At 48.6% G+C, this 15,929-nt stretch overlaps 1 protein-coding gene and 1 pseudogene across 5 annotated transcripts in view; one reads left to right on the top strand and one right to left on the bottom strand.

Annotated features, from left to right (window-relative positions):
• Positions 1-1,227: 1,227 nt before the first annotated feature.
• Positions 1,228-1,672, top strand: LOC142453248 (protein mago nashi homolog 2 pseudogene; annotated as a pseudogene).
• Positions 1,673-1,908: 236 nt separating this feature from the next.
• Positions 1,909-15,929, bottom strand: part of ZBTB2 (zinc finger and BTB domain containing 2) — a 39,320-nt gene continuing 25,299 nt past the window's right edge. For all 5 annotated transcript variants that reach the window (XM_075554368.1, XM_075554372.1, XM_075554369.1 and 2 more), the window contains 2 exons: positions 10,874-11,058; positions 1,909-5,360 (listed from right to left, as the gene is read on the bottom strand). In XM_075554368.1, coding sequence (XP_075410483.1) covers positions 3,983-5,360; positions 10,874-11,046 — 1,551 coding nt within the window. In that variant the 5' untranslated portion in view covers positions 11,047-11,058 and the 3' untranslated portion in view covers positions 1,909-3,982. The remainder of the gene's footprint in view (positions 5,361-10,873; positions 11,059-15,929) is intronic.

Below are 15,929 nucleotides of genomic sequence, written 5' to 3'. Positions count from 1 at the left end.
TGGAGAACCCACGTAAAGACCCCTGCCAGCGCTGAGATGCTCACAACACCACTGGATCCAAATACTTTCTACCCACTGGTCTGTGACCATCCTGTATTTGGCTTCATTGTATGTGTTTCGTGAGTCTGAAGAGGACTTTATAGATTGGTATCAGACATATGGGCTAATATTGGGCTTATGGGCTTGGAGTGGACTGGGTTAGGATACTTTCTTAATGCGCAATTACCTTCTATATAAAACTCTCTCTTATACACGAGTTTCTATGGATTTGTTTCTCTAGTCTACCCGGACTAACATACCATCCTTTAAATTAGACCTAATGCCAAGACTGAAAACAAATGATTTAAATACCCAGAGGGTTCTGAGAATTGTCTTGAAAAATGCCAGTGTGGGATGAGTGAGGTTGTATTACAATACAAATTACAATGCACTTTGTTGAATTCCAGCAGGATTGCTTTTCTGGGACTCCCAAGTTTTCCACCTTTGACAGGGTACCATCTTAACACCTTTCTTAATCACTCATTTTAGTGGAAAATAGTGGAGTTTTCCGTCTTAGACAGGTGTTCTGCCTTACACAGGTTCGGGCTTTTGCAGGTTGGACTGTGTTCAGCACGTATTCTCCTACCCCCACCTCATCCATCCTCGAAGTCCCTGCCGCTCTATAAACAGTGCAACAGTGGCCACTTCATAACCAGGAGAAGGTGGTGGTGGGTGGTCATGATTTTTTAAGCAACAGCCATTGAAGGAGCAAATGGTTTTCCAAGGTTTGTTCCACAAGAGGAAAAGTGAAAGAGAAATCTCTGGGTTCACTGAAGTAGGTGCCACCAGAAACCTGGGATACCCTGTGAGATTTACGTCTCGTGGGTTAGCATTGGTACAGAACATCGCACAGGGAGGGGCAGGAGGGGCTTTGGGAGGGAAGGAAGAAAGGGATAAGGGAAAGAAGAGGGTGGAGACCTGTTGGGAAAGAGCTGGGTTTTGCAGGCCTGCCAGTGGGAGGCGGCGGCCACTGTAGGTGGTGTCCATCCACAGGCCCCTGAAAGCCAGGTCTACCCTTCCCCTGCCTGAAACCAGGAAGCCAGTTGGTATGTTGCTCTCACCCTTCCCATCCCCCGGCATCATACCTCACAGTGGTCATCACTTTTCATCCTCAAGATTCTGCCCTTGGACTTCCAGGTGCTAAGCAGCACATTGCCCGAGCCTTGGGCGGACCGATCAGGCCTCAAAATGTCTATGGCCAGTGATTTCTACCTGCGCTACCATGCAGGGCACAAGCGCAAGTTTAGCCACCAGTTCCTGAAGATTGAATTTTGACCAGACCAAAGCTTAGGTATGCCAACAACAGCAATTACAAAAATGATGTCATGATCAGAACAGAGGCTTCTGTACTCAAGAGTGTAATGGAAGAATGGAAGAGAATTACCGATGGCAGTGAAATTACAAAAGAAGCTGATGCTGTGTGGCCGCCCCTACAGGGTTGGCCAACAGGAACTTGACATTGTAATTGGAGATGACCACATTTCTTTTACCACCTCCAACACTGGGTTCTCTTCTTGATGTAAATCAGTCAAAGGATCCCGCAGGCCTACGAGTGTTTTATTATTTGGTACAGGACCTGAAATGTTTAATTTTCAGTCTTATTGGATAACATTGCAAGATTAAACCAATCTAACTGTGTACTTCTTAACTATTTATATATTTAATAAAGGGAAGAAGAGGGGTGGGTTTACTTTTCATTTATAATAATTGGGATTTTTATGAATGTGAAGCAAATTTTTTGTACAAAAACAACATAAAATATATAAAAAGGCTTAATGGAATCCTCATTTAGGTCCAAGTGGGTTGGACAATCTTTCAACAAAACCTATAAAAGAAACCAAACAGATTCTGCCATCTGCTTGTATACCACCCACCTTCAGGACACAGGGAGGTGGGGTGTGCAGGGGTGGGGGTCGGGGAAGGGTTTGCCCTCTAGGATGCAGGGAGTATGGAGATTGCAAAGTCCACTGTGATTTGCATTTTCATCTAACTCCCAAACTCAACCTCACTGCCATCCAATCGATTCTGATTCATAGTGACTCTGTAGGGCAGGGTAGAACTGTCCTTCTGAGTTTCTGAGACCCTAACAGCTTATGGGAGGAGAAAGCCCTGTCTTTCTCTCATGGAGTGGCTAGAAGAGTCAAACTGCTGACCTTCAGGTTAGCAGCCCAAGCATAACCCACTCTGCAACCATGCTTTTATAGCATCCAAGAAACTAATAGATCATCTGGCATAAAGCTCGCATTTAAGTTGCAAGATGACTGATTAGAATGTTGGGGTTTTTTTTTAAAGATGAATTTGGTGGAGACCACTCTACTTAATAACCATGGCTTATACACCATCTTCAATTTTTGCTAGTTAGGCCAATACCCCTAGTGCCTGTTTCTTCCCGGCAAAAGGAAGACCCACTCGTGGTCACACACTTCCTGTTCGTCATCGTCACGGTTCTTACTGTCTAATCACCCAATTCAGCCAGCAAGGCCTCCCTCCACTCTACGGCTGCAGAGAAGGGCACTGGGGTTAGAGGACTGGCCCAAGTCCTGCTTCACAGAGAGAACGCAGAGCTGGAGGGGGCGCCTCGCCAAGCTCCCCTTGTTTACGCCTGGCCTCCTTTGGGACAGACAGAGCCATGCCCAGACCCATTTAATTAAATGTTTATTCAATGAAAGGATGTATAAAAACTTACAAATCTGAGAACTGAACTATACATGGAAAAGGGTGCTGGGCTATTCGGTTTCCAACATATACATCAAGCATATAGCTATTCAGGGGCCTTCCCCGTCTCGGTTCCCTTTCAGCCTTATGACTGGCTCCTGTTCTGTCTTGTGAGACCATTCTAGTTTGTGCCTAAGGGAAGAATAAGGAACAATTTCTACTGCTTTCAGGCCAATGGAGAGAATTTCAGGTATAGGGAAAAAAGTGGACAATAAAACACTGAATTCAAGTGTTTTTTTCTCCCCCAAAACAAATTTGTTTTGTTTTAATGTCCCGATTTCTCTTTGTCAGTTTTGATGCATCAGTGAAGTTGCTGCGCAGCGATTGGCTCTAACTGTTGACATGTCTACAAGCCACAGCGCCTCGCCCCGTATCCTTCCCCCTGAGGTATCTCACCCCGACTGGTGAGAACCCTGCCGGTGCTGCCATGTCTACTGCTGGCAGCTGTTGGCAGTGGCAAATCATTTTCTGTTCAGAAGGACAATCGGTAGGTATTTCCAAATTTGATTTTTGAAAGTGGATTGATCTGTTAGACACTGAAAACACAGCATTTGGATGTGGGGTTCGCCTGCACTAGAAGTTGTGCCCACACATTTCTTTACGCACACACACAGAGCCTGCCCCATTCCACCCCAAATTCAGATTGCCATCACATTATTGTAGCTTGTCTTCTGACTTCCCTACGAATGATTTCTCTGACTGGACATAATCTCAAAGGACGGACTCTGAAGGAAGGCCGGAGGACACAGACTGGGAGCGCTGGCTTGGTTCGAAAGGTTCCCACACATTCAAGATTTTCGCATAGGACAGAGCCGAGCATGCTGCCTTTTCTGATAAGGGTTTTTCTGAGAAGGAAGACTTCTTACCCAGGGGAAGTCATAATTTTAGTTTAAACCAAATTGCATTCTGATCGTTTTGGTATATACCCTTCATTAGTTCCAAGTATACTCTTAAATAATCTACAATTTCTCAACCTATTTGTGTTTATAAGTACTACCGACCATTATCTTTCCAGTATCCCCTGTGTGAAGAGCAGATTATATTTCAGGTCTACAATGCACAAAGCCTTTCCCTGGGTGGGGCTGGGGGAGTTGGGGTCAGGGGCGGGAGAGAAGGGATAAAGAAAAGGAAGGGGTCGTCGACCCGTTTTTGATTCATGCCATGGCGAACCAAAGTGTACAGTTCTGAGTCGGTAAAAACGAGTTTTTCTTAAAAAGGCCAGTCACCTTCAGTCCAGTAACACTGTTTCCTGCTCCTTTTTGATGGACGCTAACACGGGGTGGTCGGGTTCCATCACTTCCGAGTCCCCGCTGCCCAGGAGAACGGAGCGGCCCTGGTCCAGCGCGAACACGTCCGAGTCCTGGTTTTGGCACGCGTGCTTGACCACCTCGCTGGGCGTGGCGAAGGTCTTGTCGCACAGGTTGCACTTGTAGGGCTTGTTGGTCTGCACCAGCAGGTTGTCCATCTGGCTGCCCTCCTCGAACGTGCACAGCTCCAGAGTCTGCTTGTCCACCATGGTGTACGTGTCCGTGCTCTGGTTGAGGCACACGTGCCGCGCCGCCTGGTTGGCCCTGCAGAAGCTCTTGTCGCAGGTGCTGCACTTGAACGGCTTCCCGGTGTGGATGTACATGTGCTCCCGCCAGTGGCTCTTCTGGATGAACTTGCGCCCGCAGATGGTGCACTCGTACTTGCGCCGCTTCACCTCCCGCTCCTGGTCGGCCTGCTCCAGGTTGTCGATGTCGGCGATGTCCGAGGGGGGCGGCGTCTCCGACTGCTGCTGCCCGTCGATGAGCGGCGAGTCGGACACGGGCTGCAGCTCCGTGTCGCTGACCATGCCCGCCTCGGGCACTTCCATGGCCATGTCCTTGCCCAGGTCGGCGGCGTTCGTGCACAGGGCCAAGGGCACGCGGCCGTCGCCCGGCTGGCTGGCCGTGAAGGGCACCCCGGTGTGGATCTGCAGGTGCTCCCGCAGGCTGCTGCGCAGCGTGAAGCGCCGCCCGCACAGGTGGCAGGCGTAGTACTTGGGGAAGCTCCCGTTGCGCTTCATGATGCTCGGCTTCACGTGGGTGATGGTCAGCGGGGCGGGCTGCTCGTCCGAGGACGAGGCCTCCAGGTTGGTTTCCTCCCCGGAGGGCGGGGGCGGGACAGGGGTGGAGACGAGTTCGGGAGACAGGGAGGTCTGCAGCGGATCCGAGGGGGTCAGGTTGGTTCGGCTCACCTGGGGCAGGTTCGGGGTGAGCTGGGAGAGCCGAGGGGCCTCGGGCACCTGCTCCTGGCTCACCCTGGGTGGGGGAGGCCGGGGCTCCCGCCCCAGCTTCTCGGGGGCCGGCGGAGGGGCCTTGCTGGCCTGTCTCAGCTGATGGTCCGCAATCTGGATGCCGTACAAGGAGGAGGCGAGCGGGAACACCTGGTCGGGGTGCGAGAAGGCGCCCTGGCTGGCGAGGCTGGCTTCCTGGATGAGCGGGTAGGCATGCAGGAACTTGATGCCCTGCTCCAGGCGCACGGGGTCGATGAGCTGCGGTGCCATCTTGCCCGTGTACATCAGATGCAGCAGATAGCTGAAGATGTCGGGCTGGATGTCCGTGGGCTTCAGGCGGACGCACTCGCTGAAAGACACAAGGGGCAGAGCACTGAGAACGACGCCTGCGTACTCCCGCCCTCCCGGCAGAGGAGGTCAACAGGGACACACACCGAGAGCAGTCGGTGGCCCTCGTTCGAGGGTGTGCGTCTTTCCAGGAACACCATACTGGCTACGCAGCAACAATCAGGGGTTCCTAAGGACTCCTGCTAGGCCGTCAGTAGTGCCAGGCAGTCCGAGGATGGAGAACCGCCGATACACGCTGGGCTCAGTCAGAGGGTGTTGGTATGGGGTGCCAGCTTACACATGCATGGGTGTGTTCCCAACAAAGAGTGCTCCAAGTCCGTGACCCGTGGGTGGTCACACACAAGTTCTCTGAGTGACCCACGAGCTGGCCTGGGCAGGCTGCTTCCAAGGGAAAACAGTCCAATCAAAAGAGGGTCCGAAGGAATCTGGGGGCGTTACATTCAAGGCAAAATGGCCCCGGCAGAAGGCTATGGAGGCTGGTTTGTTATGTTTGGACCCAAGGGGAAATCTTCCCAGATGTTCTAGAAAGTTCCCGGGTGGTCAGGGGCTTATTATGCAGAAATTCTAAGAGCAGTGGGAACTGCGTGGGTGAGAAGGCGGCCAGGAATGTTCTGCGGGGACATTTTACTCCAGCACAGCGACCAACATGCCCGCTCGTTTTTTCAGGGGTAATTAATGTCCTCCCAGGAGAATGCTGGTGGGAAGCCTCCCCCCATCTAACCGGTAGTCCCATCTTGCCCCTTCAAGACATCCTTTTGTTCGCCAAAGACAAAGACCATTTGAAAGGGGCACGATCCGAGGTCCTGGAAAATGCCGGGACCCGTTTTCATGTGATGTGAATGGCAGGGTGCAGGCTTTGTCAGGAAGGCGCTCACTCACCGCCATCAAATCGAGTCTGACTTCGAGGGAGCCCACAGGGCAGGGCAGAACTGCCTCGGTGGGTTTCCCAGACTGGAACTCTTGATGGGAGTAGAAAGCCTCAAATTTCTCCCACCAAGAGGCTGGTGGCTTTGAAGGGTTAACCTCATGGTTCGCAGCCCAACTTGTAAGAAGGCACTAGGCAAGCAAGGCCCCTGCTCTCCAGGGGCCAGAGATGGGAATATCACCATCGCCAGTGTACAGACCTATATGGAGGGTGTGACCAGAAGCAAAAGCTTCATGTTTAGATATTTTGTTGACTAAAGTCCCTGTGTCGTGGTAGCAGTACTTTGTCCCACCCTCACATGTCTGCATATCTCGAGGTCTTATCATCTCCTGAATGCCCATATTCTACAGAACAGAACATTTGAAGTCCAAAGCTTCCTTGAATGCCTTTTTGAACTTTGAATTGCTTTTGGCTATTCCTCTTCTTGGGTAATGTAACGTAACTTTTTGGTTCCTTTTAGCAACCACCTGTGTCTTATTTTTAAACGTTCTTCAGGATGTCTGAGTATCCTTTCCTAGTCTTAAATTTAATCTTTTATTGTATCATAAAAAGAATTGAAAATGAAGGACAATGCTATATCCACAATTTTGATGACACCACAGATTTGACTAATGACTGAGCTCTGATCGATCCATGTGCGCCTATTTCCAGATGACTGCAAATGTGAGAAGGATCGGAGGGCACACACAGCCTGGAAGCCAGAGCACAGAGCCAGGCACGAGCAGCAGCCTCTGTCAGCAGGGCGAAGGGAACTGCGTAGGTGGCATTTTTCTTCAAACGAAACGAAAGTCCACCACGCAGGTCTTTGCTAGCTTGGCTTGGAATCGTCTCACATCTTCAGCTAGGGATGCTCAGACAGGTGGCCTTTCTTTGAGCACAAGGGAGTTCCCAAAATATTTTGTGTACATTATATTTAGACGCTCCTGGGCAGTGTGATGGCGCAAAGCTTGTGTGCTCAGTGTGGGGGGAGCATCAGTCAGAAGAAATGTGTGATCTTTCCCCCAGCAGAAAGGCCTAGGGGGCGGGGCCCAGGCCTTCAGAGATGCACATGATGTCACGGGCTCCTTTTGTTCTGCCAAGTGGCTGGCTAAGGGGTTGGGAGGCTTTGCCTTCCAACACCCATGAATGGTACTACCAATGGGGAAAGACTTTCGAGAAGAACTTTGCTCTACAATTTGTAATTTCACCTCAGGTTAGTTGTCCTATGGATTGTCCTCTGTCTATGGCTTGTGACTGAGGGGTGTGGCAGGGACACTTAAGGCACTGCACAATTGTGCGGTGGTCTCTGAGGGGAAAAGGAGAAAGTGGTATTGGGGGTGGGCATAGCCAACATTTCAGTCATGTCTTGAGGGCAAAGTCCCGTGGAGAAGCTTTCAGAGAGACCACAGCTGGTCGTCCCTGGAGCTCTGTGCCTGGTGCTGTCCTAGGGCCCAGTCAGGTTTACCCAAATCAATTTTATTTTCACTTTTCAAAGGTTATTTCCCCCTGGTAAGGCAGAAGCACGGGTACAGATGCACACACGCACACAGAACTCAGGGGGATTGTCTCGCACATCACCATCTCCATCCTGGGCTGTGTTGACCTTTACAGAGCCCTTTTGGAATGACTTAGCTCCCGGGGTCCAGATTTTGACTTGTCCCACGACGCCTGTGTGGCTGGATGTGCAGCATCTGTTGACGCCACACTTTCATGCAGACCAAAGGAACACCGTGTTCCTGCAGACCCCTTCCCTCGAACTGCCCTGCATTTCCAGGTTCTCGCTCGCGGTTATCTTTGGAAAGTCACCGAGTGGATTTCCGAGCCCAGCAGCCCCGTGACAGAGTGGAACTGCATCTTGTGGTTTACCAGGCTCGTAATTTTAGGGAGCAAGCTGCCCAGACTGTTACCCCGTGGGGTGCCTGTGGGGCTGGGCTTAGCCGTCCGCCGGGTTAACTCAACTGTTGCGCCACCGGGCCTGCTCCCTCCTTCTCTAGGATCTTAAAACGAACGGTGGTTTTAAAGACCTTTAAAAATAAGGCTTCTAAAATAGCAGCATCCTCAGAAGACTGTCCCTCCCATGCTGCCCTCCTCTCAACTTCCATGTGAAACAGTACACAGGGAGAGAGGCAGCTAGTGGCATTGGCAGCCGGCAGACAGGACCCTGAGAAGTGAGCCTAGCATGCAGGCATGGCTGGGCAGCCCAGGCTCAGCTCCTTTGGTGGTGGGATTGGCGTCACAGAGGCCCGATTTTATGTATGAAGGTGCCAGGTGCCACCTCTGGCCACAAACGACTGCTGAGGCTTCAGCCTCTAGCTACATGTATCTCTCTTTCCATTGTTAGATTTTTTTTTATTGCTCTAGACTTCAATTTCTTTCAGGGAATGAAGACCCATTAGCTTGCCTTCTTTCACCTGTGGTGATCGTCTGGGTACCCCCTCCCTCCCCTCCCTTGGCTGTGCCGTCCCGAACACAGTGAAGTGAAAAGGAGCATCCTCTAAGACAGCAATCTCCCACATCTTTGATGGCATCCTCCACTCATTCTTCTCATCCATGCACGGAGGGAGAGCTGGCCTGGACACTGTGGGTTCACCAACATGTGTCACGCCTGCTCTCTGCCCTCAGGACACTTAAAATGCAGAAGGAAAGTCAGTACACAAGTGACAAAACACAGAGAGACCGTGCAGAAATTGCCCAGAGGCATCAATAAGAGGCGGTGAAAATGAGCAAGCCAGGACCCTTGGCTCATCAAGCCAGGACCCTTGGCTCATTTACGTCGCCTGATCAGACGAGGTTGTGCAAGGCTGTGTGTGTGGACTCCAACCTAGTGGGTGGGCAGAAAGAGCCGCTCAGGTGAGCCACGGCACTGGAGTGGGTCAACCCCAGGTGAAGGGGGGAGGGGTGGGGGTGCGGCCTAGATGGTGATGAGGGGGAAAGAGGCCAGGCCCTAAGCCTCTGGGGTCTTGAATGTCAGAACACAAATCTTGTACAGAGACCTTATTCCAGAAGCATCTTGGTTTCTGATGAAAGGACTTTACTAGGTTTCTGACCCAAGGCACAGCACCATACTAGCACTAACCTGACTCAAACCCATTGCCACTGAGCCTATTCCGACTACTACTGACCCTATACAAGGACTCCCAGATAAGGTGTACATCTTTATGGGCGCAGACAGGCCTATCTTTCTTCTGAGGAGTGTTGGTGGGTGGGTTTGAACCACCGACCTTGTGGGTAGCAGCCCGGTGTCTAACCCACAGCACCATCAGGGATGACAATAATGTGAAACATGAATGATTAGGAAATGGAGGTGAGACAGGTTAGGAAAAGACCATTGTGAAAGGGTTCTGAAATAAAAGATGACCGATTAAGATAAATCAAAGAAATACTGCCAGAGCTTTTAAGGTGGTGCTATTTGAAGATAATACGACCGCGGGGTTGGGAGGGACTTTTGGGGTGGAGACTGGGTCCTGTTTAGCCCTGCTCAAGGAGATACAGGGAAGAAGTCCAATTCTGAACCCTGTAAACTGGAAGTCTCCGGCAGAGCTGGGCCGGGGCCGGGGGAGGGGAGACAAACCTGGGAGGGAGAGTGCACACAGGGGACCATTGACCGGAATTCATGGAAGGCTCACATTTAGGGGACAGAAGAACGGCGGCCGGGCAAAGTTACCGAAATGCACGAGACCCCTTCTTAAGGAGGAAGAGTAGCCAACACACAGATGACAGGACTATGCAGGGCAGTGGTGTTGAGGACGAGGGTGCCCTCTGGAGCGTGGCGGGGTGGAGACCTTACTGCACGGGGAGGGCAGGAGCCTGGGACGAGGCAGTACAAGCAGCAGCCCAGCTGACCCATCCTCCAAGAAGGGCGGTGACTCAAGGAGACAGCAGTGCTGGCAAGCCTCGCCTCGCCTCCTCCTAGACTTCCAGGGCGGGTGCTGGGGCCTGAGAGGGAAAGTAAAGCGTCTGAGGCAGGAGAGTGGAAAAAGGCAGTTGAGCACAGGCCTTGAGATACTTTCACGCAGGAAAGAGGGAAATTAGGGCAATGCATGGTCTCGTCATTAGAATTGGAAACTGAGAAATACTGAAAATCAGGAGGTGACTTGTGGGGCTGGGATTTAAGGAATGCAAGAATGAGCTTTGAAAGGGAGGCATTCACAGAAAAGAAAATTAATGAGAGATGGTTCCACTGAAGCTGTGAAACAGCTGAGCTTGCAATGGACCCCACCCCAAATACATTCGGAGGAGGATGGGAGAAGGGCTGCTTGGGCCAAGTCATAGACCCTCAAGCGGCACTGAAAGGAGGAGGCAGCAAAATGGGTAGAGGGGACGAGTGAGGTCAAAGTGACTGGGGGACTGGAGTCTAAGGAGCAATCCGGTCTCAGTCTTGGTGAGGGAAAGAGGCCCATGACGTTGAGAAGTCTACAGCCACCTGATTACTATCAACCATGTGTAGAGACCCGCAGTCTTCATGAGGAAAGAGGCTCATGACATTGAGAAGTCGACAGCCATTCGATTACATCAACCACATGTAGAGACCCACGGTCTTGGTGAGGGAAAGAGGCCCATGACATTGAGAAGTCGACAGCCATTTGATTATATTCAACCACGTTAGTTACCTGGTCTGATGGACAAACAACATCTTAAAGTAATTGGAGAATGAAGCAAGAACTGATTTGTGTGCCTTGAAGTACACATCGCCGATTGCAACCGTGCAGTCACACAGGAAACCAAATTCTCGCTGCGCGTTTAATTGTTGCAGTAGAATAAGTCCGTGGTTGGCCAAATCCATTTTTTTTTAAATCTGCAAAGCAAACAATTTTGTTTTTAACAAAGGCGATTCACAAAGAAGTACGTGTCCTTCCTAGTCACCAATCGTACTGACAGTAGCTCCCATCGTTACTTGTCAGGGACGGCCACTGGAAACGGCACGTGTGTGATTTGCTCAGTGGGTCCTCACAGTAACTCTCGGAAGCAGGTCTGTCATCATCCCCATTTTACAGGTGGAACCCTGAGAGCTGGGGGGAGGTAACCTGCCCAGGCTTACACAGATGTCCGTGGAGAAGTCAGGAAACAAACCCTAGGTAGTCTGCCCTGGAGCACCCAGCAAATATTCACGGATTACGGAGCCTCCTAGTTTCCAGACCTCAAGCGGAAATTCTAATGATCTAGCAGAAGCTATCCCATCAGGCACAAAGTGCTGGGTGGTAGACTAGGGCAATGTGAAGATCTTACTGAGCTCCAAGAGGCCATGTCCCAGCTCTTGCTGTGTGGTCAGGATGGCTTCTACCGGACCCAGATTCCACTCCCCAATCTTACTTCCTGCACGAATCGAGTGAAGAAATAGCTGAGCGCTCTTCTGTGGATGGGGCTACGGGTTGGGAGAGGTGTGTACGTAATGTGCTGCGGGCCATCTCGCTAGAAGTTGGAGGAGTCAAAACTTAAGTCTAAATTCTCTGCCGTTCATGCCTCATGTTTCACGCCAGGAAGCCACTCCAGTCTGGATCCATCTGCCTATTGTAGTAGAGTTACCTGATAATGCCGGGGTTTATTAAGTAAGGGGACTGATTGCTCCATTTCCATAGTCAAGCAGGACTAACAAAAGCCCTCTAAACAAAAATCAACATTATCTTTACCATTATGATTAGCAGTGAAAGACTGAATCCTTGAAGACTGGGCTTAAGGCAACCAAGGACACTCTCACTATTTAATACAGTCCTGGAAGTGTAATAAGACAAGAAATAAAAGCCACATCGATAAAAAAAGAGAAATAAAATTCCCTATTTGCAGATGGCATGACTTCACATAGAAAATGCCTAGAAAATTACCAAAAACTCCCAGAAACTGAAAAATTGGCTGAAAAGGTCTTAGGACATAAGATAAACATATAAAAAATCAATTTTAATTCTATATAGTAGCAATGAGCATGGGGTTACTGAAGTGAAAACCATATAATACCATTATAATCACTAAAGAACATGTAAATATTTAGATGTAAATCTGAAAAAAAATGTGCATGCTAAAAACTACACAATGCTGACGACAGAAGTAAAAGAACACCTAAATGAATGTAGAGACGTGTGTTTCGGGATGGGAAGACTTAACATGGTAAAGATGTCGTTCTCCCACATACTGACATACAGCTTTAGCCCAAATGCCCTATTTCTTTTGTAGATACAAAGGCACTTCAAAACAGTCAAGGGAACATTTCATTGTCTTTTAATTTTTTTCCCCACCAACTTTTTGAAAAAGCTGTGTATCTCTGTCTCTCACTTTCACTGCCATCGAAATGAGGCTGCCTCAGAGTGACCCTCTAGGACAAGGCAGTCTTCCCCCTGTGCGTGTTTCTAAGAGTGTAACTGGGAGCAGGAGTAGAAAGCTCCAGCTTTCTCCCTTGGAGCGGCTAGTGGCTTTGAACTGCAGACCTTTAGGTTAACAACACAATGTGTAACCCACTGTGTCACCAGGGTGCCTTGCTGCTTTGCATAGGCAAGGTTATTCTAAAATTTTTATGTAACAGCAAAGGAACTAGAAGAGGTAAACGTTTTTCAAAGAGAATAATAAAGTGGGAGAAATGAGCCTTACCAGGACTACAGTAACCGAGACTTTGTGGTCCTGGCGGAAGGAAACAGATCGATAGGGAAGGGTATAGACTCGGAAAGTAGACCCACATAAATATGTTCAATCGATTTTTGACAACGTCTCAAAAGCAATGCAGTAAAGGAAGAATAAATGACCAATGGATCAACTGAATCCAAAGACAAAGACCCAAACCAACAACCTTGACCTAAGCCATACACCTTATACAATGGGTAAGTCCCCCCCTCCCCCCGACCCCTTCTCCACCACAAGCCAAAACCAGAATTTTTTTCAAAGCTATGTATTTAGGTTTTTTTTACAGAAATATATCACCTTCAAAGTACTCTCCATTACACTTACTGCATCTGTCAAATCTGCAATTCCATTCTTGGAAATATCTTTCAAACCTCCCTCGTTTTTTTCTTCACCTTTTCTACATCTTCAAATCACTCTGCTTTCATGTCCCTCTGCCATCGCAGAAACAAAAAGTCACATGGAGTGAAGTCAGGCGAGTAAGGTGTATGGACCAAGAGAGGCATGCTGTTTTTAGCTCAAAACTGGTGCACTGTGATGGCTGTGTGAGCAGGTGCATTGTCATGGTGGCAAAACCAGTCCCCTTTCAGCCACAAATCAGGCCTTTGTTGTTGCACACTGTTACACAATCTTTACAGAACCTCTAAATAGAAAGCTTGATTAACAGTCTGTCCTGGTGGAACAAACTCCAAATGCACTACAAGTTGGCATTTTCATCCATTCAGGAAGGTGACGGACGTCCAGAACCAGGTTTGTCATCAATAGATATTTCACCTTTTTTAAAATGAGAAAACCACTCATACACTTGAGTTTTTCCCATAGCGCTGTCCTTGTAAGCTGTGTTCAACATCACAACAGTTTCTGCAGCATTTCTCCCTGAGCAGGAAACAAAATTTCACATCTCCTAAATCGGCCATCACAAAAAAATGAGGTTCAAGTAAAACTATTACGAAAAACATTCAGTGACCAGAGAGAACCTTCTCAGGTGATGCCACTGGGTGCACTAACTCAGGGAAAGTTGCTCCAAGCTCGCCTAGTGGGGGAAAATATGCATTATAAAAGCTCTGCCCAGAAGAGCTTCTTTCTGTTTTGTTTTTTTGGGTACCTCCTCATATAAAAAGTAACTAAAAATGTTTCACAGATATAAATGTAAACCTATAATTTTGGGGGAGGGAATGTAGAACAGTTTAGGGAATTTTTACTGTGCTATCCTATGTTCAACAGAATGTGATACTACTGCCCAGACTGTGCCGCCCTCACAGTTATGTTTGGGCCCATTGGTGCAGCCGCTGTCAACCGAGGAGCTTCCCCTGTTCTGCTGACCTTCACTTCACCGAGCATGACATCTTTCTCTCCTAGGCAATGTCCTTGCCAGATGACATACCCAAAGGGTGGGAGACATAGTGCCTCCATCCTTGCTCCTAAGGAACATTCTGGCCATTTGTGTTCCAGATAAAAAACTAACAGATGTTAGTTCTTCTGAAAGTTCATGGTATATCCAATATTCATGACTTAAAGCATAATTCAAAGCTATCAATTTCTATTGTTTTTCTTCTGCTTTGTCCAGATTTCGTATGCACGTAAGACAATTGAAAACACTCTGACTTGGTTAGGTACACCTTAGACCTGGAAGTAATCTTTGCTTTTTCACACTTTAAATATCTATTTTGCAGCATATTTGCCCAGGGATTCCAGTAAAACGAAATCCTTAATTAATTTCAAGCTTTTCTCTGCTTATCACGATGTTGCCTATTTGTGTAAAATTGAGGATTTCTGGTTTTCTTTATTTAAGTTGAGGTGTGATCCCAGCGGAAGGCCGTAGTGCTTGATTCAAGCCCTCTTCCCTTTCAGCGAGCAAGGCCATGTCACCTACAGACCGGAAGCTGTTCAAAGAGCCTGCCTCCAATCCTGAGATGTACTCACAGTGCGTACAATCCCACTGCACATCTGTCTGGATTTTATTTATTATCTTTCCTGATTTTAAGCCGCACGGTATCCCTTGTTCTGGTCAAAGGACAGCGTCTCTGTCTACGCACAGGCTCTCCATGAGCACAATCGAGTGTTCTGGAATTCTCCTTCTTTGCAATGTCACCTATGATTTGCGGTGACCCACACAGTCAGATGCCTTTGTACAGCCAACAAAACACAGGCAAACACCCTACTGGTAATCTAGGGATCTAGGGTCAGGCACAGAGTTTTTACCTCTGTGAATCAGCTTAAGTCTTGACTTTCCCTCCGTCCCAGGGATGTTTGGGCAAATTTAGAGCACAAATGTAAGGGAGTAACACTTAAGAGACTGAGTATGCCACAGGGCAAGGATCCAGGCTGCCCAATGCCATTTGTTCTACCAAGAGCCATATCCACAGATGAGAAACAGGAAAATCACTTCATTGCACAAGTGATATAAAAACTTCAGAATAGCCAGAATTACAAAGAAAAGCATTCTGACCTAATTCTCACGATCACTCACAGAGTCGGCCGTGGCAGAGCTCAGCTGACTGACAGTAGCTTCTAGTGTGCTCCTACATAGTCCCCTGCGGATGACGATGAGATGCAGTCATCGCCAGGCTACTTACTAGTGACCGCTCATTTCCGTATAGGGTTCATGTAATGCTCACACTAACTTGGTTAAGGCCCTGAGGTGCTGCTACTCACATTTCATCTACGGTGGAAAAGGTTCAGAGAGGTCAGGTAGCGTGTCCAAGATGAGACAACTACAAAGTGCGATTTAAACTTGGCTCATTTGGTTGGTCAGACTGTATTACATGGAAGCATGTGTGTGTCCGTTTGTTTCAAATCTGTGAGAAAGCTGTAGAAATGCAAAATTTGAGTACCGTGCATTCACCCCCATTCTAACTACTTTCTTCTGTACGAGAGTGTCCAGTCTGAGACATTTAGGAATGTGAATACAGCAGCCTGAAAGCGAAGGCTTGACCCCATGGTAAGCTTTAACATGAGGTCTACAATCATGGTGAAAGAAACTTTCATGTTCTTTTTTTAACAGCAAGTATTAAAAAAAAAATTGTTTAATTGGGCTGACCTAACCATAGATCCTAAATGAGA

The sequence above is a fragment of the Tenrec ecaudatus genome, chromosome 7 (genome assembly GCF_050624435.1).
Source record: "Tenrec ecaudatus isolate mTenEca1 chromosome 7, mTenEca1.hap1, whole genome shotgun sequence".
NCBI classification, from domain to species: domain Eukaryota; kingdom Metazoa; phylum Chordata; class Mammalia; order Afrosoricida; family Tenrecidae; genus Tenrec; species Tenrec ecaudatus.
The sequence above is the reverse complement of the archived record's forward strand: the minus strand, read 5'-3'. Positions and strand labels throughout refer to the sequence as shown.